Raw genomic sequence first — 25,310 nt, forward strand, 5'->3', positions numbered from 1 at the left:
AAGACAGAATGTTTCCATTTAATATGACTCAGAGGATGTTTGACTAAGAAATATTCTAAGCAGTTTTGCAATTTACCTAAACTTTGATTCATCTACAGTATCCAGTGACTAAGAGGTTGACCACGGATTTTGTTTCTTTCATACCTGTCCTCTTCTAAACTCATTTGATATCACAATTGTTGTATTCTTGCTCCCTTTTTACCTTCTCTGTGTCACTTCTGAATTTATAGAAAGCTCTTATACACCTTACCCTCAGCAGTGTTTTTGCCTGGGCTGAAGAATCCTAGTTTGTGTAGCAGGCCTTACATTTCAATGTAAAACTTCATTAAAAAGCTGAATATTTTCCAGTATTTTCTTCAAAAGATTTTAATCCGAACTTTCCCCACAGATCCAAAATGTATTATAGGAATGGAAAGAATCAATGTCTAAGTTTAGGGATTTTTTTCTTTCCTTTACTGTATCAATTTTTTACTGATTCTGAGTAATGCTTTTCTTATTTATTTATTTTTTTTTTAAGTAAAACTAGCTACACATTCTAAGCAGATATTTTTAAATTTCATTTTCCCTGTAGATGTCCTAGATTTTTAGCTGCATCATTAGGAAACAATAAAGAATTAGCTTTCCTTTTATGAATGTGCATGAGAAATATTTTTTTTTTCAGCAGTTGCTATGGAAAAGTGTTATGTGTTGAATCATAATTTGACTTTTGTTGAGTAATGGCATTCTGATTATTTTATAATAATTTTAATTGCAAATATTAATTGCAATCTAAAATGCTAAGGATTGAGATCTATGTTTAAGTAGAGTCTGAAAACACTTTAAAAATGATGCTTTTTTTGTAGTGTATTACATGATGTGTAACATTTTAATGCAACACTATAAAAGAATACATATAAAATTCTTTGTAGCAAAAGCCTATGTAGGAAGAGTTGGGATGGCTAGTTCCCTTGTTCATAGGACACGTCTCAACTTAAATGTGTTCTGTTCTGCAGCAGGACTGAGTGTTTGGAGATGAGCTGATGGGCATTTGCATCTATCACAGAATAGGTGTATATTATAGAATATAATAGACGTAATTTTTTCCCTGTTCTACTATGTTTAGTCATTGGACAGAAAAGAGCCTGATAATCAGCATTCGCTGGAGTACAGACAGCAGGGTTAAATTACCTGATGTAGGTTTTACAGCAAGTGGATTTTAACCAGTCTCCATCTCCCTAGTGTTATCCTTGTTGGGAATGTTATTTAAAGATCACTTCTCTAGACCTTCTTTTCCTCTTTTATTCTTTCCCCTTCCCATCTCAATCAATCAATCAATCAATCAATCAATAAATTCATTCTTGTGAAAACTGACAAATGTGTTCCAGCCAAATATTTAGATTTGGCAAATCATTTTTTTGACATCTTTTCACATCTGTTCCCTCTTGTTTAAAAATTAAGAAAAGGACACAAAAAAAAAAAAATAGTATCACCCTGCACTGCATGGATTTTTGCTGAGATGAGCTGCATTTAGATCATTAGGTGCAATATGCAAGAAGTGAGAAAAAGCTTCTAATTTCAATTAACATTTTTGAGCAGCAGCCAAAATAGGTTAAATAATAACGATAATGAGGAATGGAGAGTTGTCATAGCAGACTAGTACTTGCAAGTCAGTTTACGGTAAATAAACATTTAAGGCTTCATCAATTATCTTTTTTTTCACTTCCCATCAACTCCCTCTAATGATCTTAAGTTCAACTGTGATCTTTGTAAGAATTATAAAATACATAAAATCCCCAGACCAGCGGTTGGCATAGCCATTTTCAGGCATGTTCCTTCTCCTTTATATAGCTCTTCTTTCTTAAAGTCATTTCATGAAAACCTTGAAATTTGTAGTTGGAATCAGAACTGTTCAAAAAGGGTCATACTCATTTAGGCCTGATATATTTTTCTCTTCACACATGAAATAAAGAATACAGTGAGTAATTGTTGGCTATCCAAACAGAGAATTCAGATTGTCCTAATACCTGTGACAGAGAAGCTGTAGTAATGAAACATGAACATGTGAATAAGGCAATGAATCTGTGGCAGTATTAAATGTGATTCACCATCTGAACTGCAGAAAGCCTGTAACTTAATTTCATCTAGAGGATAAAATAAATCTAAGTCTTGAAAGATGTTAGTCTTTGTCTCACCCCTCACTTATGTTTATAGCTGTTCTTCATCACTGGAAAAACAAAACAAGAAAATGTCATGTTAGTTTTCATTCTATTTTTTTCTTTGCCTTTTAGTCTTTTTGCAATTTCTTCTTTCTTTTCCTTTTCCATTTTTCCACATGAAACAAACAACAAAATTGTTGCCTCCATTATTTACCACCTGTCTTTGAGAACTGAAGCTACTTGCCATCCCATAGAATTTGCATATATGGAATTTGAATATATATGTAGATATATATAAAGATTTCCCCTATGGAACCTGTTGAGTCTTTAGATTATGAGTCCTAAAAAAGACACACAATATATAACGATCTGCAAATATACAAACACTGGAACTCTGAGAGTTATGCCTTCTAATTTTATGTCCTTCATATGTTCTTCACATTACTCTTGTTTAAGATAGCTCTCCTGTATCTGATTAATTTTCCATTGTTAGCAGGAGGAAACACTTTTGCGATAATTAGTGAAGCTTGATTTCAAGTCAATATGGGTTGTCTCAGTGATCTAATAGCAACTGAATTTCTTGTGTTAGTATTTTGCATTATTCTTCTGATTACTTGTTTCAGCACCATGAGAAGTAAAAATTAATTTAGAATAATAAAAATAGAATGAAGAGCTATGAAAACAGGTAATTGTGATGCACCAAAAATACCCTAAAAAGTTAAACAGATGTGATTACTTTCATCTGTTAATCCAATTATTTTTTTTTAGTTAGATTAACAGAACTTATTTTAATTAATCTGTATATGGAAAGAAAACACAAGATTATACAATATAGATAACATCTTATTTTCTTGCCTTTGTATGTTTAAGATCTTTCTGTTTTCTTACACATTTTTAAAGGCCTTTGTTTTATGTGGACTCTCTTGTCAATATTTGCTTTGTTTTATGTTTCTAAATGATTCTGCAGTAAACTTTAAATATTACTTAAACTGAAAGCAGCGGATCTTACAATTTACTGGTTTTTATGTGTATATGGTAGGGCCCATGTTTTTATCTTCAAATTAAATTTCTTCAGCTGTAAGTAAATAAAAGGAATTTTGGTGACATTTCCTTGTTTTGGTTTGTTTGTTTGTTTGTTAGACAGTCCTGATATGTATTGATCAGTATTGTTTCAGACTTTATGATAGAATTAGTAATAGGTCTTGGGTTCCAGTTTTCTGAGTTGTTCTTAGAGCGGTCTCATGTGTCAAAACGCTTTGTAAATTTAATTGGAAAAGTGCAAACAGTAAAATGTTTTGGAGTTTTATTGTTCTAGTCATGCATTTAGAAAACAAACAAACAAACAGAATAGCTTGTCGAAGAATTCCTTTAGTTTTATTTATGCTTTTTATTCAATATTATCTAGAAGAATTTCAATTTTTGTTTTCAGTTATAAAACTAAATATCACTTGGAGCAAATTCAGATGAGTGGGCAAAGTGTGGAAAATAACAAAAAAATGGTGAAGCAACAGAGAGGAAGCAGAGTGTGGGTGCTTTGTTTCATTGTTTTCATTGTTTTGTTGAGTAGCTTCCCCCAACATGCACCTCACCTGTATCATAGCAGTTTTGTGGAGACAATGATTTGAAGAAAGCTGTACGCATATTTAATAAAATATGATCTTATTTCTAACACTCACATTACTTCAGGAATTCTTTATTGGAAAAAAATGTTGAACCATCTGATATTGCAAATAATTGTTGTAATGAGAACAGTTGATTAAAAAAAAAAAACCACCTTTTCCATAATTAGTTGAAAATGCAATTTTATTTGGATTGAAAAATTAAACTTCTGAATGCTTCTATATTATTTAGATGTCATTTAACAATTAAAACTAAGAAATAGATTAGGTTTACAAATTTCCCATGTTTTTGCTCTAAAAGAGCATCTGAAAGTTGTTTGGTTGATTGGTTTCCTTGGGTAAATCTTTTTCTTCAGTCGATGGCATTTATTTTGTCCATTACACCTCAGAGTATTATTTTTTTTTTCAGAAATTTGATTCTTTTATTGGTGAGAACATGTGTGTTCACTTATAAATATATATATCAATAAAAATCATTACAGTCTAACCTTCTCAATTATTTTTCTAATATAAGTTTCTAATAGCACTGCAGATAATTAATAGTTTCTAAAGTAGCCATGACTTTTTTTCAGGATCCATGCAGAGGTTATAGATATATTCTTCTAAACCTTGATGAGTCAGATGCTCTATCTCTAGAAGTTGTCCAAAGACAAGGAGTTCAACCAGGGATGTTTCTCATTAATAGTATATTTTATTGTTAAAGCTGCAAATCTTGAACTTGCTGTGCCCGGTCCATTTTGTGAAAAGATTTTATAGGTTAGAAACACATGACATATGAAACTAATGTTTAACTCTTGTTTTGCTTTTTCCTATTACTTTGCTGAAAAGCACTTGGAGAACAATGTAAGAAAATTTGGGAGTTAGAGGCCCTTTTGGCACAACTAGACATATAGATTCATGAAGCATAGGCAGCATGAGGTCTTCAGCAGTGAAAAGGCCATTATATTCCTTATGTTTTAAATACGTAAGGGACAATGCATTTTTTTCTTACAGACACACTCAGACCAGCAGCAAAATACACAAATTTTGTTTTATATTTTAATTGCAAAATATTCATATGTAGTTATCAGCTCTAAGGTTATATTCTAAAAGATAAAAAACCTAAGAATCTTTCAAAAGCACATGAAGAATTTGGCTTTGAGGAGTGGACCCATGGTGGTAATGGCAGATGTTTATAGCACATACGCAAATAATATGATTTCACTACTACTACTACTAAATAAATACATAAATAAATGTGCTTTGTTGTTATTTGCTTTCTGCTCTTTTGTTTGCTTTATAGTACCATTCTTTCTTGCCATTTTGTCCTTTCTTTTTCCCGTTTTCCTCAAGGTCTCATATGACCACATAGGTTTGTATTATTCTGTATTTATTTTCACTAAAGTAAGCTAGCTTTATTCCATAGATTAACAGATTAAGTGATTTCTGTGGCTTAGTAGCCACAGCTTCATAGTAGCTTCATGACTGTATGACCTGCAGAAGATTGGCTTCTCTTTCCGCTTGATTTTTTTTCTGTTTCTTTTCCTTTTTTTTTTTTTTCATTTATTGTTGTACATGGATGAGTAAATCATAGAATAATTAAGGCTGGAAAAAACCTCCAAGATTGTCTGTTCCAGCGGTCTCTGAGCCACCAATGTTACCCACTGAATCATGTCCGTAAGTACCACATCCAACCTTACGTTAAACTACCCCAGAGATGGTGACTCCACCACATCCCTGGGCGACCCATTCCAATGCCTAACCACTCCTTCTGAGAAGAAATTTCTCATAATTTCCAACCGGAAATGGAAACTTGAATTGCTGTAGGTTTTCTCCATTCAGTTCTGTATACATGTAGATGAACTGTTTAATAGTATAATACTTCAATTACTTGAAAGAGAACAAGTTCACATGCATTTTTAACAAACTTTTTAGTTTGTTAATTTGTTTGTTCTTTTCAAATGTTCAAGCATTTCTATTTAATAACTTGCATTTAGGTTTTTTCCAAGTTTTATCAACTGAAATTAATTCTGTTTAACATATACATCAATCTCTCAATTTTTGCTCCAGCGTTAAAGTAGATGAATCAAAACTATCCCATGTAATCCTGTACTGTATATACACCAAGGTAGAAGTTGAGGCACTAAATTCCATAGATTGGTGGATTCAGTATGGGTAACTGAATCCAAGAATCTTTCATATGACCATGCATGTCCCTGATAGCCGCTCTACCTCCAGAAAACTGGTATCTTCCAGTAATGTAGCAAAAATTAAAATCTGTCCGATGGTGACTTATGTTGGTTGAAAAAGAAAACAAAATGTATATTTTACTCTTGTGACATGGCATTTGATGTCTTTCCTCATCATCATAATGTGCAAGTCTGTTAGTTGTGTATGGTCTTCTTTTCCCTGTTTTGTGAGCAACGACACTGGACAAGTGGGCACGTGGAGCTGGTTAGCAAGGCAGAGACTGAAAGGTTCATAGAACAACATTTGCAGTTGTGCAGTCCATCATCAATTCTATTCTCTTGAACTTATCATTGGCACTTTCCTGTACAGATAAGAGTGAGCTATTCTAAGCTGTGTTATCATCAGTACTTTTATTTTGGCATTTTCAAGTCTATCTGATATCAGTAAACGTAACTTTACTTCTCAGAGACAGAAAAATCAGATAGGAGAAATTGTAAGCATCACACTGGCAGTTCTGAAGCTATAATATTGCTTATATCGCTCTTCTACATGCTTTCAGAAAAAGTCACATAAATGGTGTATGAATGACATGGTTATAGCTGGGTGTCATGGGAGTTTCTGAAATGCTGTCATATATTTGAAACGTTTCAGACTGTATTGGTAAGAGGAATAATAAGACTGAGTCACAAAACTGAAGGTGGAGAAACTTAAAAATACAGGTAAAATTACACATAGGAATTATTAAAATTTTCTAGGAATTGAGACTTCTGTTTAAAATATGATTTATATCACTTCCTCCCTATTGCAGGTAATATACATTTCTAGACAGCTGTTTTCAATAAGTAATGGTTGCAGCTCCAATGAACCTGTTACACTTAGCAAAGTTGTTCTCTGGAAAACATTATTTACAGAAGGTAATTAACCTCCTGCCTTTTCATGTTCCTACTGCATATGAGCAACTGGAGAAAATAGCTCTTTTATAATTATTTTCATGCACTTTGTTTCCTGTCACTTGTCTTGAAAAAATTATCACAACTTCCACTTTTTTTGTTGTGTTTCTTATATTATTTTTGCTAAATTTTAATTGTATGCTGACTTTACCAGAGTCATGGAGAATCATTTTGTTTGGACATAGCTGTCAGTAATTTTAGAATACAGTGACTGAGAGGGACTTATGCAGAGTTTTCCCTTCTTATTATTTCAGCCAGCATAGCTATCCATTTTATAAATTATTCTACATCAGAAACTGATATTTTTTTCTTCTTTCCCACTATTCTTCTGGGTAGATGGAGTACAATATCAGTAGTATGATATTTGAATTTTTTTTTCCTTCCACTGCTCATTTTCTCTGTAACGTGCATTCATATTTTGTTCACCAATTCTGTTTTAATTTTACCTGACAGTAAATTTTAAAAGACCAAGTACCTTTGAAATAGAATTTATTTTCACAAAATCAAATTCTTGTTTTCTGTGAAAGTAACTAAGCTTTTTGTTGCCTTTGATTTGATACAAAACCTCAAACTATTTTTTACTTCATTGTTAATAAAAGTGCTCAGGCTTTCCAGCATACATCACAGGATACAATTCTTGGTGCAAGCACAAAATACAGTTGTAGCACAAAACAAAGAACATGGAAGAACCTTTGTGCTGCCTCTGCAACAGTACAATGGTATCTTAAACATTTGGCTTCTTCTTTTTTTTTCTTTTTCTTTTTTTTTCTTTTTTCCTTGGCAAGGGTGACGAAAATTTAATACTGCTGTTTTTACAGAGATGGCTGGTTCTAGGATGGATTTAAAGACTTAAAAAGAGCTACATCTGGGGGAGGGGATAGAGGGGAATAAGAAATAAGTTGTAGAGCTGAATAACGATGGAAAGCTGAAAAGCAAGAGGGATAAGAAGACAGCAAGAGAGAGCGGTCATACTCTCTCCCCACCAAAAAAAAAAATAAAATCCAGCAAAAATTGAGTAAAGTTTTTAAAACATCATTTTTCTAGTATCATTCATTTACAACCTAAAAATGCTTGTTTTACAAAGATACTGTTCTTGCATCTCTTGTCATTGGAGATGGCAAATCCAATCAGTGATATCCAGAACAGTTGTGGCTGGGCCCCCAGATGTGGCTGATGCTGGAGTGTCTAACTTTTGTTATCCTCCTGCCACTTGCTGGTTTATTGCCTGACCCCAAGCAGTACAAGAGCAATGTGCAAGTATCCTCTGGTAACTACTGGTCTACAAGGAGAGTGAAGGAGAGGAATGGGCAAAGAACTACTGAAACTCTGGAAGATGAGGAAAAATCAGATGTTTTTTCCTCTGAAGGTGGCTTTAGGCTGTGGTATCCCCAGCTGCAGGGCAGTTGGTTGGTACCAGGTTTTGGAGGCCAAACTTTTAAAGTCTTTACAGGGATACAAAATTAACCACAATAAATGGAATTTAACCATTCTTTATTATCAGGAGTGACAGATTAAGTGGTTGCTGAGCAAAAATGTGTCTGACCTGCTGTACCCCTTGGACTGTTACTTTTACATCCTCCTGTCACAGACAGTAACTGGAAACCAGTGGCTTCCTTTCTTGTGTCTTTTCCCTCAAATGATTTTGAATGGTGGACATGATATCTGTTTTTGAATTTAACCAGTCTCTACAGTATATAAAGAAGAAAAGAAGAAAAGTTTTTCTTTTTTAGAAGAAAAATTTCAATTTCTTCTTTTTTAATTCTGATTGTTATTTTCCATGACAGCGGGATAGCATAATTGTAGACATGTCATTTGTATCGTATGTTTTGACCATATTGAATAACTAAATATTTTTGCTCCTTTTCTTGTGAGAATAGTAAATTTTTATCATCTGGGTGATTTTTACTCTATAGTGAAAATACATATTTTTGAAGCTTCATTAAAGACCTATTTTTGCTTTTCTTAGGAAAAAAAAAGTAAGAAGCACTCTTTAAACATAAATCAACAGGAACTTTTTAACAGATAAGAAAGTAATTTGCTCTCTTGGGCTTTGTTTAGTTGGGATTTTGAGGGGTGGGGCTGGGGGTGGGAGAGTGATTGTGAGAGGTGCTTTAAATGAAAACATAAGCAGGTATAACTTTCAGTCTTTGTTTCAGTATATTTTCTTAAAGACAATATGATGGTAGGATGAATTTGAGCCCAACAGCTGAAGGGGAGAGCAATTCTAGAAGCTCAAGCTGTATGTACAGAAGAAAACATCTTGTGAACATTCCTTGGCATTGGTCTAGAATGCATGCATGCTTAGCACTGTGAGAAACATGGGCAATAGTAAAATTCTTCAAATACAGCAGATTCTTGTGATTGTTAATGAGAAAAAAAAATCTGATAAACTGTTGTAATCCTACTTGCTTCAAAAATTCTGTATAAGAGCCTTTATAAGGCTGAAAGAGTCATATTCACATGCTTCAAGTGGCTTAACGTGGTAGTTTTGCAGTGGGCTAAGTTAGTCCTATGTGGACACAGTGTCCACAAAATTTAACATTTTTGGACAGGCAGCATCCTTAAAATGCAGTAGTCCTCTATGTTAATAACAGGTGATTTCTGCTTGTCTTGATTCAGGAACAGCTGATTTGTCACTCTTTCTGCTGCCAGCTGAAAGATGTTTTCTTCTTTGGAAGAGGAAGATTTTTTATTTATTTATTTATTTATTTTTAGGTGAGACCCTTTAGCATTAATGTTTAACATAGAATTTCCCAGCAGTATGAAAAAGTGTCAAAAAAAAAAATTGGAAAGTTTACTTTCATATTGAACTTAGTGAAAAATGACTAACAGGATAGAATTTGGAAACTTTCTGTTTTCCAAAGCCAAAGATAGTAAATTATAACAGAATATTTTAACTACATTTTACACTGCATTATTAGAAGTGCTTAAATCAAGAGAACGTGCTGAAGCTGTAGCCTGCTATGCAAACTATTAATTAAGCTGAAATGCTGGTTGGAAAAAACTAGTTAATTTATCATCTTAAAATGGCACTTGAATATAATAATTAAATCTATAAAATCTAGGTACATTTTTTTCATAACTGTGTAGTCTGTTGCCTTTCAATTTTTCTTAATAGTTATGTGTTAACTGTGATGACACACACTGAATATTCATCCATGTGATGATTTATAATATAAAACTACCTATATCCTAATATAATTACTTCAAAGGTTCCTTTGAAATTGGTGAGAAGTAAAGGGGGAAGAACACTGAGATTTCATTTGCAGGAATATGGATATCCTGCCTTTGGATAGCGTTGCTGAAGTGAGTTTATTGTGTGTGTGATTGACTGATATGAAATCAAATTTTGTTGTGTTTGCCTTACTTGTTAAGGAATTTTGAGACTCTTTGAGGTGGAAATCCAGCTGAACTTTTTTTCTCTTAATGCTAGACAACTATAAGTGAAAATTTGACAGTGGGATCTGAATTCAGATTAAATTATACTGTTTTGAAGGACAGTTGAATTTAGGAAATGGAAAATTTTCATCAGTCTATGGTAATAAAGTATTTAAACTAGTTGAATCTTTTGTTGTATATATTAGGAACTATTAGGTTTTACTTGCTTGTGAATACAGTGAACGCTTTATTTAGTAGCTCTAACCATATATGAGTGAGCAGGTTCTTGCTTTATATCTTAATTTTAGTATGCCTTATAGTGTCCTTCCGTATTATTTTAAAAAGTCAGAATATTGTGTAGCAGGCTTTGTCTTTTTCCACTTACAATGTTTGCAGAGATGGATAACATACTGAAAAATATATTTAAGGTCCAAACTAACTCCTGTACTGTTAAGGTATTTTTCACTTGGTGTTACTGAAAGAAGATTGAGTTTCCTGAGCTAGATTTTGCTTTTTCTAAAACACCAGCAAGATGCTCTAATCTTATCTAGCTATAAAAATAAGGCATTGGCTTTTTAAAATATTCTAAATATGTCAGTTGCTAAGCATTTTTTGATTTTTTGTGTTTTTTTGGTGGAAGCCGTGCAATTAGAAAAAAAAAATATACACAGCATTTATTAATGTCCCTTTCTGATGCTGACATGTAAAAGATAACTGTAGCAAGACCATGGGAAAGTTGTGCAAACCTAGACTATGATCAATAGTCTTAAGTAGCAAGTTACAAAAACTTACAAAGGATGAGTCGTACTTACAGTAAAAAGAAGGAGTTTTAAAAGGTACAAGTGACTGGTAGGCACTTCATTTTCCATGCAGTGTGCAGGTGTGTTTTTTTTGTTTGTTTGCTTTGTTTTGTTTTGTTTTTTGACTTTTGAGCCCATTCTGGAGATTGGAGATTTGTCAGTAAAAGATTTTTTTTTTTTCCTACAAAAAGGAAATAAGCAAGACATTTGTCCTTCTGTACTATGTGCTTCACCCAGAATAACTGCTGATACAAGTTATGTACCACTCAACAGCTGTGTGATATGCAGACTGGTCAAAATGCCAACTCTGAATTCAAGCTGTTACAGCCTAATCTCATGTGTTCTTATTGCTTTAGCACACAATATTCTCTGAAGAAAAAGTTAATAAAGCAATGCATGGAGGAGAAATAATCAACACTTCTACAACTGAGGTTAGTCAGCTGAGTTCCTATTCTAGTGAGGGGAGGGATACAAGTTTTAAAAACAGGCCTGCCATTATATGTTAGATTGAACTGTCGTAGCATACAAAAAGACCTCAATATTCAAACATAGTTGTGCAACGTTAGGTATTTAAATGTTATGTCTAAATACATGGATATATTGCACAAATTTTATAGGTTGTGAACACTATTTTAGGCATTCAGAACAGCGTGTTGTTTAGAAATACGCTGAAATACTGGAGTTTCTTGAAAGTTATTGAAGTGCTATTAATTTACCTGCACTCCACTTACTTTGTGGATGTTTTGTTCACATTATTCTTTATAGATGAATTATATTCTCTGAAAAAATATATATTTTTTATCTTTTTACTGTCTCTATCCTCTGTTAATTATTTTCTATTTTCATTTCTTTTGACACTGGTCTCCCCTGGCACACATACAAATATACATACACATTTTGTTTTATTCTGTTGTCCAGTCTGACTCCAGCTCTTGTCCATCTCTTCATGATCTTTCTCTCTCCTCCAAGTGTATGCTTCTTCACTCTGTTCATATGAGAATCAGCTTTTTTAGTTGGGAATCATGCTTTCTCTTCTAGGTTAGAAGATCTTGTCATCTTCCTTCTTGATTTTCGTGTAAAATTTATATGTAGCACTTTATTTTCTCATTACATGTTCCAGTTCATCTCTCTTATAAAAAGCTTTTGAAGGTATGTTTTATAGAGGATTTTCTCTTCTCGCTTTCCTGATACCCGTTATAATGCTGTTCAATGAACTATTTTCTAGTGTTATCATATTGGATTCACACTTAGGTGTTTTTGTTGTTGTTGTTAGAAAGAATATCATTCACTGTGTATTTTCAAACAGAAAAGTACATTTATATGGATAGCAACTCAAAATATTACAAGCAAGTGTCTTTATCTTGAAGCATATTTAAAGAAGCAAGAAGTCTTTTCAAAGAAGTAATGGCGTGATGAAGAAACCGTCATAACTGACTAGCTTTACATGGCTATTGTATAGCTAGATGTGTTACTTATACTGCAGTAGTACCTCAGAGACCTAGTTATGGTCCAGAAACCCACTGTGTGCTGTAAAAACAGAGTAAAGTCAATTTCTGTGCTATAGCTTTTATACAACTGAGGAATGACATCCTTTCTTCAGGCAGCATCTCTTAAGTGTGTCAGCGAAGCAGAATTTTAAATGGATGACTGTAACACGAGTCAGTAGTAATATGCTATTATTCTTGTATTTCTTGTATAAGCCCAGTAGAATAATATCTATAACATTTTTTTCAGAGTTTCTGGAGTTCCTTGCAATCCCCATAATCATGTCCCATCAGACCTGAACTTAACTACAGTGTTTATAGTCTAGGGAATTCATGGTGTGTTCTTTCCTTCTGCAAGGCAACTTGAAAACAATTGTCTTCATTTTCAATTGGATAAGATCCTAAACATGGTATTGTCAAACTGTAATTGTTTATGAAGCAAACATAAGATAGCAAAAGGTGTTGATTTATAAACAAAATAAATTCATTTAATTACGTGCCTGCATTTTTACAGCTGGTATTTGCTTGACACATTGCCTGTTTACAGTACAGTGAGTGATTAACTGTTGTGACTAGAGAATAATTATTAATTATATTGCAATTTGGGAGCTGTTATGTGTGTATCTAATAACTTAGGTTGTGCTACAAAGGCTGTTGGGCCAGAGGAGGTTAGTTACATTTCTAAGTAATTAGGAAATGCCTGCATTGCACTTTATGCTCTGATATGTGTATTTTTAGTGAGCTGTGTAGTACTAAGCCTAATTGACCCAGACAATAGATCCATGGTCTAGAATCTAACTGGAATATTCTTTCTTCCATTTCTGACTTGAAAATTCCTCTCAAGCACAAGTTCATTATGAAAAAGTACCTGTATTTGTGCAAGCAAGCATTTTTGTTTCTTCAATACAATCAGTTCAGAAAAACTTCATTCAAAAACATTGGCTATGAAGAGTAAGATGTTCAAGAAGTTGATAATAGAATACAGATTATTTTCACTTTGAGGATAATGGTTAAAAGCAAAAAACCTAGAGAATGGAAACAAAATTGTGTGATCTCATGGACGTTGCTTTAATGTTCATCTGAAACCTGTGAAAAATGTCTGGTCTCCTGCATTTAATAAATGTTACCACTGTTGCAGATTTATTTTTTTCACTTTTTTGAGCAATACCTGTGTAGGAGTAAATGGCTGTAAACAGAGCTCAATACTCTCATCTAGTAAATAGTTTATCCCATCTGTTCTTTCTTCTACTTCCCTAACATCCAAGACACTGTTGTTTTGTGATGATTACAATACTGCTATTTTGGATCATCTTTCAAGACAGATCAGCCTCACAGAAAGAATTTTTCCACACTATTTCTCTGATTTCATCATAATTTTTATATGTCCCTTTTCTCAGCCTACAAAATAACTTTCCATACAACAAGTAATATAACTCCACCCACTTGAAATGAGGAGAAATAAGGGAAATTTCATAATGGAAAGTATAAACAATCCAGGTGCATATTATCTTAGCTCACTGGTTTTCCTAACAGTTGTTCTTCTGAGACCAAGAAGAGACTTTTGCTTCCAAAGGAAAATGGTGTGCTGACATGAGGTATATCTCATAAATCATATTCAAACTTTTGTTGAAGTTATTGACCCACGTCACAGGTTTCCTCCATCTCTTGGAGGAGCAGAAGATTTATATTCTACCAGCACTGAGCTCTGTGTGTTGTCCAAGAAATGTCCTGAATCACTGAGATTCTAGCAGAGCACAGTCAGTTATAGTTGTCTCATTTCCTCAGTTTATGGTTCTCTCTCTCTTTTTTTTTTTTTTCCCCTTTCTATTAATCTTTTCCCCTCTTTTACCAAACAGAATTTCAAGGAAACTGGAAATTCCAATGTTTGAATGTTATTTTCAGGTGTGTGTCTTCTACTTGAGCTCATGTTAAAATGTTGCAGATATAGGGGGATATAGTCTCTTTCTATAATTTTGGGAGAAATTTCATTTTCTGCTTTTTTTTCTTGTTAAATAACTAAGCTCTTGGTTGTCTTTATTATTTTTATTTTATTTTATTTTATTTTATTTTATTTTATTTTCCCCCAGTATTCTGGCAGCTGATGCATTCTTTACAGTCGATAAAGCTGTCCTTCATCTCCATACAAAAGTGGGTAGACTTTTGTAACTGTTAGTATTTAGTCTTTCACTTTTTTAGAAGTCATTCATTCTGTACTCTTAATTCTGTGTACGTTCACCATTTGCTAAACAGAGCTCATCCCAGCTAGAAAAGGCTTCCTTCATAGAAATGTCTGCTTTTCTTTTTGTTTCTGCACTGCCTGCTTCTGGTCCTGCATTACAGCTGTCTTTTACTCAGCCCAGCGGGACACATTGTTTACATGATGACATCTATATAGATACAAAACTTTATCAAGCAAAAATTATTCTGAAGATCTGTAGGATCCCAAGTGGGATAGTGTTCTTCTGAGAAATAAAAAATCTTTCTATTGATTTTTAGATTAATTCGCAAGAACCTCTTGAACATATTTTCAATATGTTATATCTTTTGTATATGGAAACCACCTGACTCAGGATACTCTCCATAAAGCTTCAGCAACTTCAGTGGAGCTGTTGGGACACAACATTTTTTCTGGAAGATGAAGAATGATAATTTCTTTTCAGTAAAAATATGTGTATTTAAAACCAATGTTTCTGGTTTTTGTTGTTATTGTTGTTGTTTGTTTGTTTTTTATTTTATTTTTTTGGTCAGAGAGCAGCAAATTTTGCACTCTCTCTTTTGCACAAATCTGTCTTTGCTCTTTGAGGGTTTCATTTCCATTAACATGGTTTTGGTGAAAAAAATTTATGTATTATTTGAAGATAAGATGACTGAGTGTAGAGTTGAGGGACCTAGCTCATGTTACCTGAACTGTTCAATTAGATTTTGGCCTCCTTTAGTATTCTGTACTCTGTTTACTGTGCAGGCTTCATTTTGATTAATCTGGGCAGGACTGTATATCTGGCAGCGAACTGCTTTTAACAGTGATATAATCTGACTGCCAGCTCTGTTAGGATATTCCTGCTTAATCAAATGTGTATGACTGGGGGGAGTTTGAATATGCATGAGAAATCCAAGTGTGCTATCCTACATCTTCAGTCACTGATATGTGTAAGGAAGACTTGACCGGAGGTCAAGGTAGGGTCAAAACAAATTTCACAGTCAAAAAGCCAGCACATGTGGCCCCATGCTGCAGTTCCTGGTTCTTCTCCTTGACGGAATTTCTATCTGAGATCCTTTCTCCACTGGAAAACATTTCTGTAGGTACAACAGTAGAGGTGGTGTGTTCTCTGGATCTGTAGCAAGATTTTGACTTTAAGCCTGCTTGAAAACTCTGCATCAGGCAACTCAGACAGAAATTGTATATTTAGGAAGCCTGAGGTTGGTGGATACCATGTGTCTGTATCACTTGCCTGTGTGCGGTAGCTACCGGATCGCTTTTTCTTTGTCCACCATAAACCCAGCAGGTCATTTGGAGGTGCTACATAGTTCTATTCACTTGTGATTTGTGCATTTTCAGTTTTCTTGACTGTCTTAACATGTCAATGTTAGTGAATAGCTGTTCTTTGCTACCTAAATAAAAGAAGTTTATAACTTTTTATTTTGTAGCTATAACAAGGCAAATAGATCATTTATTTTGCTTTCAATGTATTTTAATTGCTCTGTTCCCTTGCATTGATGGAACATTTCTATTTTCTTATAGCTTCTTTAGCTCATAGTTTAGTCTTTTATATATTGAGATATATGGTCTTCAGACTGCCTTCTAAGTTTACTTGTGTTGATTTTACTCTTGGGAAAAATGTCCTATAGATGTTGAATATTTATTTCCATTTATTGGATTTTGCTTCTTCCGTCATACTGCTGTTCCCTCTTGCTCTGTCTACTCACTGTGACTTAATTATATTATTCTAAAGGAGACTTCAAAAGGTGTTGAAGAATTTTAACCTTCATATGTTTACATCTTTGCATTTGGTGTAGACAATTTTTTTATTAAAATCTTTTTTTTTTTTAATATATCACTGTAAAGTTTGTAGTGCTCATAGTACTGTAATAATTATCCTAAAATGTACATCTTAATTACATTCCTTTTACTATAGCTTAGTGACTGAACCATGGTTCCTGTGTGAAATGAAGGAGTGACTTATGATTTTCTCAAGAACATCTCTTTTATATTGTAGAACATGTAGTTAAAAGAAACATGTTTAAATTGTCAGGGACTGTTTATGTACATCGTGTCCTCTTGTAACATTTGACCTGTTACTGCATGAATATTTAACCCCACCTCCCCCACCCAGACATCCTACTTTTGGCTTAGTTGCCCACTTATACTTTGAGATTTAGTGTGTAGACTCAGTGAAATAACCTCCTGCAACAAGGTATGCATTGCAACAATATTCTTTCAATCTTCTTGTACTTATCTACAACCAATTTTGACCCACCTGCCTCACTCTGTTTAGTAGTCATTCCATCATATTTGTCTTTTAACATCAATTTCTCTTTATCTTGTTACGCATTATAGCTGTTTAACAGCTGTTGAATCCTCTTAGTTTAGGGTAGTTTTGTAGGCATGTGATCTCTGAAGTTACCAGGTGCTAATTCCCCTTTTCAGTACAAACATCAAAAAAAACCACTTCTTTGTGCTTAAGAAATTTCCATACTTAGTGTACTCAAGATACGACTTGACAGACACTAGGAAAAGGATAGTCTGTATTTCAAAACCTGAAAATTCCAAAATTTTCTGTATGAGTCTCATTGAGACCGCTCATTTGCTTCTACACAAAAAGAGGCAGACCTTGTTATTTTTCTAAGCCAGCTACTTACAGATGGAGTTTGTTGTGTAGTTTGTCTCTCTTTCCTTCAGTTTTCTGCGTTATATAAATTGCTATAACTCTTGGTTTTCTCAAGAGCTGTCAGATGGCACTGGTCACCATATGCTTCTATCTTCCTTAACCTAGACCACACTCTAGATGACACTATGTCCTCACTCAAAAGACATCTGATTTATTCTATGGGAAAGGAATTTTTAAGAAATACTTAAAATAAGCATTACTTAGTTCTGTCAAGATATTCCACTGGGTACAGAAAAAATGTAGTTGTCTGCCTGTTCATGAGCAGTGTATTGAAAGCATTTTAATCTTCTACACCAAAGGAAGAGGCAACAACATCTGCTATATGCAAAACTGAGATTTGATCCTTGATGCAGTTCTTGCCACTATTGTTATCAACAAGACTTATTACTTAGTCTGGATGATTTTATATGAAGAATTCCTCAGGCTGGCAATAAAAGGGAGTCTATCATCTCCTGACTACATTTCTTACCACTTCTGCTTGTTGTATGGAATCTTATTTTGTAGGATGGGAGGAGACAGGACATGCAAAAGTGTAAAATTACGTACAAGTAATTGCGTTTGTCATAGTCTTGTTTTCTCCCATCCTACCTTACTCCCTCTTTCTCCTTTTTGCATTATAGTGACTTTCTCCATATTAGTATATTTCCTAAATCTGAAAAAAATCTTTTTGTTCCCTCCCCCCCCCCCTTTTTTTTTCTCCAGTGACTACAAGGGGGAGAAAGGGTGGAAGTTTATTGTATGTAATACCCCTGTGATTGACAGTCTTTTTACCTCCTACTTCCTAGTAGGTAGATAACGCTTGCTGTATGGGATCTTGTTTTGTAGGGTGGAAGAAGAGGGAGGACTACAACAAACACAAATAGTGGTATGTAATTTTCCCTTTCTCCTTTGTCTCTCCCTACTTACCAATCTTAACACAGAATGTTCTTGATCGTATGATGATGTTTTGTACTGCTATTTTCTGCTTTTTATAAAAAACACATCTTCCCAGTTGTTGTTAGTTAATTGGCTGAAATATTTTAAGAAAGAATGCATATTTAAATACAATGTATTTAAATAGGTGTTGGGTCACTCTGTATTCATTCTTGGTCACGATGAGACTGAAGTTAAACCAAACAGATTCCATATCCCATTATTATACCTTAGTCCTCTAGGATATAATATATATCCTATATATATATCCTCTAGTCATACACTATCTTTTAAAACACCTTTAAAAGGCTGCAGTATATCAGATATTGGAGAAAACAGCTGTGATGGGAAAGGGCAATTATCTGTCTATTAATTAAATCTACTATATTCATACAGTGTGCTATTTTTCCAAAAAGCTAATACTGTAGAGCTGATAGATAACTGCCTGATTTTCTGGGTCAAATTTCATTAAAATATTGTAAACTTAAATTCTAGTTGCAGAGTCTTAATTAATTCAAATGGCAAGAGGCGAATCCATCCAGCCTTGCACAGCAAGGATTGTCTGGAGGTTAGAGGGATATTTCTCATAAAATGAAAAGGAAGATTGCTGCTAAGCACAGGACCTGTATTATTTTTAAGAGTAGGCTAGCACTTTAAAAAGTACTGTGCTGTGTAGTGTTTGATCATTTTGCTCAAAACCACAGAAGTTAGTCATATTATATCTCTTTTTCTTCTTCTTCTTCTTTTTTATTTTCCTGTATTAAGGTGCCCTTAACTTCTGCCCTCATGTTAAAATGGTACAAATTGGCAGTGTTTATAAGGCATATATATAAAACATCATAGTTGTGGCACAAAGATTATGGAAAAAATACTGAATTCAGTTATCAAAGGAATAGAAAAAAGCAAATGATGCAAAAAAAAAGAAAAAGCAAAAACTTGTTTCAAGAAAGATACCATCTTCATTAAAGAAACTTTTCTTAGAATTATTAGGTTATTGGTTCAGTATTGCCTGAGAGAGAACATGCCTGCCCAGTGACTCATTACTAGTTTCTATGACACCCTTAAGATCCGGAGAAGTGCGACTACAGCAAAACAATAAAAAAAAAAAGTCATATATTCAGTTCCTAAATATCTGTGAAATAATTGTGAAATGAAAGCTGCATCTGCATTTACCACAGCGATCAGAAGGTTCTTCCATTTCAGCTGAAACAAGAGTGAAACCCAACAAAACCTCAGACGATTAGTGAATCTGTAGTCCTTTTGATAAAGGCACATTAGGGATCAGATCCTATATGTTAACTGACCCACACAGATTGTGTGTCAAGAAAGTAAATGGAAAAGGTAGAATAAATTTTATCTGTTTGATACTCAGTAAAATAATCTTAATATCTGCTAGGAGAAAAACCTATTATAATGGATTACATTAATTCTCAGCATGTTGCTGTGGTTTATGGACTGAGCAATGATGCCTCTGGTCAGAACATTTCCTTCTATTGTGAAACTAGAAATGCCTTTTTTTTTTTTTTCCTGGTCCACTTAAAAGGAAATTCAGCCTTTTGGTGGAATGATATTTCCCAGTCTAAGGTAAAATCTAAATTCATGTTGTCAACATTGAGCAAAACTACTTCATCATGCTGGGAAATTAGTCCCCAAAGTGTACTTTATGCGGATAATAACTTGATGTTTTGGAAAAATATGAAATAAGATAATAGAGAACTAATTAAGATGTAGAGGTTTTGCATGTCTTTTCCTTCTGGCATTTGGAAAAAAGTTAATTGCTTTTATTCTGAGTTTCATAACATTACCATTAATTTTCATGATAACTTTGTTGCATAGACATGACACATAATGAATAGAGCTGTCTGTTTGATAGAGAGTGCATGGGCTACTAAGATGTCAAGAAAAATGGCATTTTTAGAGTTGCAAATTATTGTGGATTAAGTCCTAATTGAGGTGGATAAGGAAGGAATTGCTTTTTCTTTTTGTTTTAATTTAATCTCATTTTATTTAATTTTATTTTATACGATCATGATTTGTCTGCAAAACCTTCACAAATCCTATGGAAATGATAGCTTCCTTCTCTCCATGCAGCCTAGAAGGTTGTCCATTTTAATTTCAAGAGGTTTTCTTGGACTAGCAGAGTGGAAGCCACCTCTGGGTTATATTCTCTTTTTCTGAGTACTGTGGATGAAACATATTTTAACAGGAATAGGTATGTAGTGACTATTTTACCAGCAGGAATGCAAAGGAGTAGCAGAACTCGGATGCTCCAAGAGCCCGTGGCATCACTATGGCACCTAAAAGTCCTGGTTAGCCACAAAGATCCCATTATCTGTGTTGGCTGAATTGTGAGTGCAAAATATATGTTTCATCACATCAGTCTTGCATTTTCTATATTTCCTGCAAACAGTGTTTGCAACAACCCTCCTAACATGACAAAGTAGATATGACAATTTGCTAAGACTACTACAAACCTTTTCAAGCAAAGCTTTTCTATGGACATAAGTGGATACTTAGAAACAGATATGTGGTTGTACTTTCTGCAATTTGCTAGATTTTTATTTTATTTCTATTATAAATAATAAAAGGCAACATTTAGGAATACTGAATGGTTGATTTTGAGAAGGGATAGCTAGAGTATGAAGTTTACCATATTTAAAATATAATAATAATTCTAGTTCTTCAGTCATACTGAAATTTCACTTTGTTAATGAGAGATGGCATGGCTGAAATTCTCTCAGAACCTGAAAACTGCTATTTAGGTGTAACAAATCAGATTAATAGTAGCTTTATGTCCATGCCTGTTTATTTTGCAGCTGGGATATTCTTTTGGCAATCTTTTATTTTTCTTGTTTTATGCCAAATATGTTATGTTTTTCTTACTGCGAGTATAATGACTTTTGCCTTTTAAAATCAGTTCTGGAGTCCTCTGTTTTTGCTCTTTAAGCCTATAGTTATTATAACGTTTGTAAACATGCCTATCCATTTTGTTTTGCCTGTTTTGAACTATTAATAATTCTCGTAAGAGAAGAGATTTCTCTAAGTACCGAAATGGGATTCTGATAGTACTATAAAAAGTGTTAGTTGTGGACTTGATGTTGAAACAAAAGAGATGTCAGCCAAAGAAAAGCAGCAACTGCCTGCATCTACTTCCTAGTGCAGGAGAATTACCAATACACTATCTTTCCTGAGGGTGTGGCAAGAGAAACCTATACCACGTACACAATGAAATGAACTGCAGACTAACAATGCTCGAGAAACGTCTTCATGTTATGGCACCACTGACTTCTCTGAAGTTATGTCTGACCACCACAGCATCTTTTTAGTGATTCAGCACATCTTCCTTTAGCCTTGTTAGGAGGTGGGCAATAGGTTACCTATTCAGGCTCAGTAGAGACACTGGCCCCATCAAAAGCTGTTCCTTCCCAACCATTTGTCCTAGCACCATGCCCAGGACCTGGGGAGGAGGGAGGGTAAATTGTTATTTTCACATTTCTTATCAAGCCATTTGTAGCTCTGAGAGTTCTACTATTTCTGTTCATGTGAGTTTTTGATAATTCATACACTGAAGGGCTTCTGCATTTTAAAAATATTAAGTTTATAAGAGAATGAAAAAAGCAAAATTTCTCTTTTCAACAGATGATTTTTCTTTCCAGTTAAATGAACTGTGTACATAATAAGTTTATAACACAAAGAGAGATTAGTGGTCTCAATAAAAGTTAGGTTTCTTTACCTCATAAAGAATGAAATATAAACATTAGGATTTATTCTTTTGCCTAAGAAACCGCATGCTATTTTTTTATTTTCTGGTCAGAAAACTGGTAGTGGTCTTCCTCAGAGACCTTTCCAAAGTTCTGTGTTACATGTTAACTTCCTTTAAAAAGATAAAACTGGATCATTAATAGAGAATTTTCAGTCCTTTCATAAAATATTTTAGTTCATAATTAATTAATTTATTCTATATTTATTCAGTGAGCATAAGAAAAAAAGTGTATCAAAGACCCTTGTGAAGGAGGGAAAACTTGCAGTAGTACTCCAAAAAAAAAAAAAAAAAAAACCGGTTTCGTAACACTGCTGTTCAGGAGGTGTACTGAGATGCCAAGCCTAAAAGATGTTGAATCATCAAAGATAACTAGACATTTAGTCAATTCTCTGAGGTAACTTAAGGAGTTCTCACTGAGAAATCTGGCTTTTTTTTTTTTTCATATCCTTTCTCAAATGTTCATGTTTGATATGCTCAGTTTAAAACACATCTGTTTGACAAAGTATTCAAACTCTACAGAATTACCCAAGAATTTGAAAGTCATGTGGTCTCTCAACTCTCCCACGGTGACCATCAATATATCTCTTCCATCAATATGTTTCTTGTCAAGCTACATATTGTGCTCTGCATTGTTTCCAAATGCCAGCCTAAGCTGCTACTGTCAATTCCCCTCCCCCTCCCCGCTTATTTTTTCCTTTTTTTCTGAATATATCTTACTTTTAGAAAAACAAAACAAAACAAAAACACACCTGAGGCAGAGGGTGGCTGTATATGAACATGCAGAAAAAAAAAAGGCAAATTTTTGCATAAAAAGGAGCCTGTCTTAGATGTTCACTGTACGGAGCAAAACAGCACTCTGTGATCTTATGGTCTGGACCTGTGACGGGAGAAATCAGTAGAGACGCATGCTTGGATGAGTGATCTAGAAAAAAGCGGTCCCATGCCTATGTCTTCTCTGTTCTCTGCATGTACACCGAAGATATAAATGTGTGTAAAATGTATCTTAAGCTCTAGCATCAGTTTAGTGCTTACCTATACTCCCCTTAAACCTGGGAGGATTATCTGGCTGTTTTCTATGCAACTTCAAAGAACATTTCTAACACAGAAATAAATTATTTATCAATCAACTTCATTTTAATAAACAGATATGCAAAATAGAACAATGACCAAAGGAGTTTAATTTAATTAAATACTTAGTAGCACTTATCTTATTTCTAAACTGAAACATAATACTTCCTTTATACCTGTGAAGCAAATATAATGTTTTCTGATTTAGAGCAGAGTTCAGAAAAGTTACTGTAACGTTAATATGTAGGGAGGCCCATGGCTGAAAGAACTTCTGCTTTTCTATCTGTCCAACCTGGTATTTTGCTCTTCTGAGTTCTTATGTTATTTATTTGACCTAATAATTTTGATTATGTTATTTCCATTTGACCCACTGAGTTTGGAATCTTAGCCGTGTTTATTAAGTGTATTAGAGTCAAATGATTTACCATGGAAACCAAAGATTTCCCAGTCTTCATGCAATATTCTTGGAACCCGTCTTATTAATACTGGAATTTATTTTGCCATCTGCTTGATACAACTGATTTTGTTCAAGAAAGCTGAAGCAAAGGAGATGATGTGGACTACATGATTTTTAAAACACCTCTTCTTGAAAAAAATTGAAAAATATACCTTATCTATGAAAGGCTACTGATTGTGCTTTTTAGCACAATCATTTTTTTATATACTGCTGACTGTCCCTTTCATGTAAGACATCAAAATCACATGAGTGAATTTACAGGGGTTCTGACTGGGACTCTGCAAGTCAATAGGAGCTAGGGCAGTCCTCCCTCTAAAAATAAATGGCCTCATTTTTAGACTTTGAAGAAATTTTCTCTAAAGCAAGAGAAGTGTCACTGCCAGATGGTGATGGAAGCATTACTACAGAAAGGGGACATTAACAAAGATGCACTCAGCAAAGCAATTGTTACCATAGTTACAGGATGCTAAGCATTTTCAAATAAATAAGTAAATAAAATTAGCCTGTAGTATTTAGATATCTCAATGGGGAAAAATAATTTTGGATTATTTTTTCCTTTATGAAATGGAAGAGTTTTATCTACTATTGCTTAAAATTTTTTACAGCACTCTCCTTGCTTACTTAGTGTGTTCCTTTCTAATTAAGTACCTTTATCAGCTGTATTTATTTTTTGTTCTAGAACAAATACTTTTAATTAGTGTGATGGTTTTACCCAGCTGGTCAGCTGAGCTCCACCACAACTGCTCTCTTACTCCCACTCCTCAAAAGGAGAAGGGGGAGAAAATACAATGCAAAGGGCTCATGGGTTGAGATAAGGACAGGGAGATCACTCAACAGTTATCATCACAGGCAAAACAGACTCAGCATAAGGAGATTAATATAATTTATTGCCTATCACTAGCAGACTAGAGCAGTGTGTAACTAAACGCAAACTAAAAACACCTTCCCCCCAGTAGATCCTCTCCCACTTCCTCCTGCTGAGTGGCACAGGGAATGGGAAATGGGGTTTGAGGTCAGTCCATAACACTTCATCTATAACTCCTTTCATGGTCACTGTGTTCCGTTGCTCCAATGTGGGGTCCGTCCCATGCCATCCTTCCCGAACTGATTCTGTGGGGGCTTCCTACAGGCAACAGCTCTTCAAGAACTGCTCCAGCATGGCTCCGTGCCACGGGGTCCATCCATCAGGAGCAAACTGCTCCAGCACAGGTCCCCCATGGGTGGCAGCTCCCCCCAGGCCCCCTGCTCCTGCGTGGGCTCCTCTCCATGGGCTGCAGCTCCGGCCCGGGGCCTGCTCCTGCGGGGGCTCTCCATGGGCCACAGCCTCCTCCAGGCCACATCCACCTGCTCCACTGTGTGACCTGGCTGGAGTTGGCTCTGATCTGACATGGGGTAGCTTGTGGGCTCTGCTCACAAAGGCCACTCCTGCAAATCCCTCTACCAAAACTTTGCTACATAAACCCAATACGCTTAGTCCCTTTCTACATTCTACCACCATATCTGTATAACTGAACAGAGTGTAATCATCTATATGATTTGGGAGAATAATTAGACTTTGATAGCATAATATGGCAAAAGGTGAAATTAATGTTAGCATTATAAGAGCTCCTGACTGTCTTTAGTTTGTGACTGACAGCCTGCTGTGTTAATTACCAAACAAAAAGGTAGTTTCATGGAAATGCAGACACA

The 25,310-nt window shown here is 34.5% G+C and overlaps 1 protein-coding gene across 5 annotated transcripts in view; it reads left to right on the forward strand.

Annotated features, from left to right (window-relative positions):
* FGF14 (fibroblast growth factor 14) overlaps positions 1 to 25,310 on the forward strand; it is a 415,734-nt gene that overhangs the window by 215,723 nt on the left and 174,701 nt on the right. Inside the window, exon 3 of one of the 5 annotated variants that reach the window (XM_083831569.1) lies at positions 18,247 to 18,286. The exons of the other annotated variants lie outside the window; for them this stretch is intronic. Coding sequence (XP_083687695.1) covers positions 18,247 to 18,286 — 40 coding nt within the window. The remainder of the gene's footprint in view (positions 1 to 18,246; positions 18,287 to 25,310) is intronic. 5 annotated transcript variants of the gene reach the window in all.

This window comes from Anser anser (genome assembly GCF_964211835.1).
Source record: "Anser anser genome assembly, chromosome: 1".
NCBI lineage: Eukaryota > Metazoa > Chordata > Aves > Anseriformes > Anatidae > Anser > Anser anser.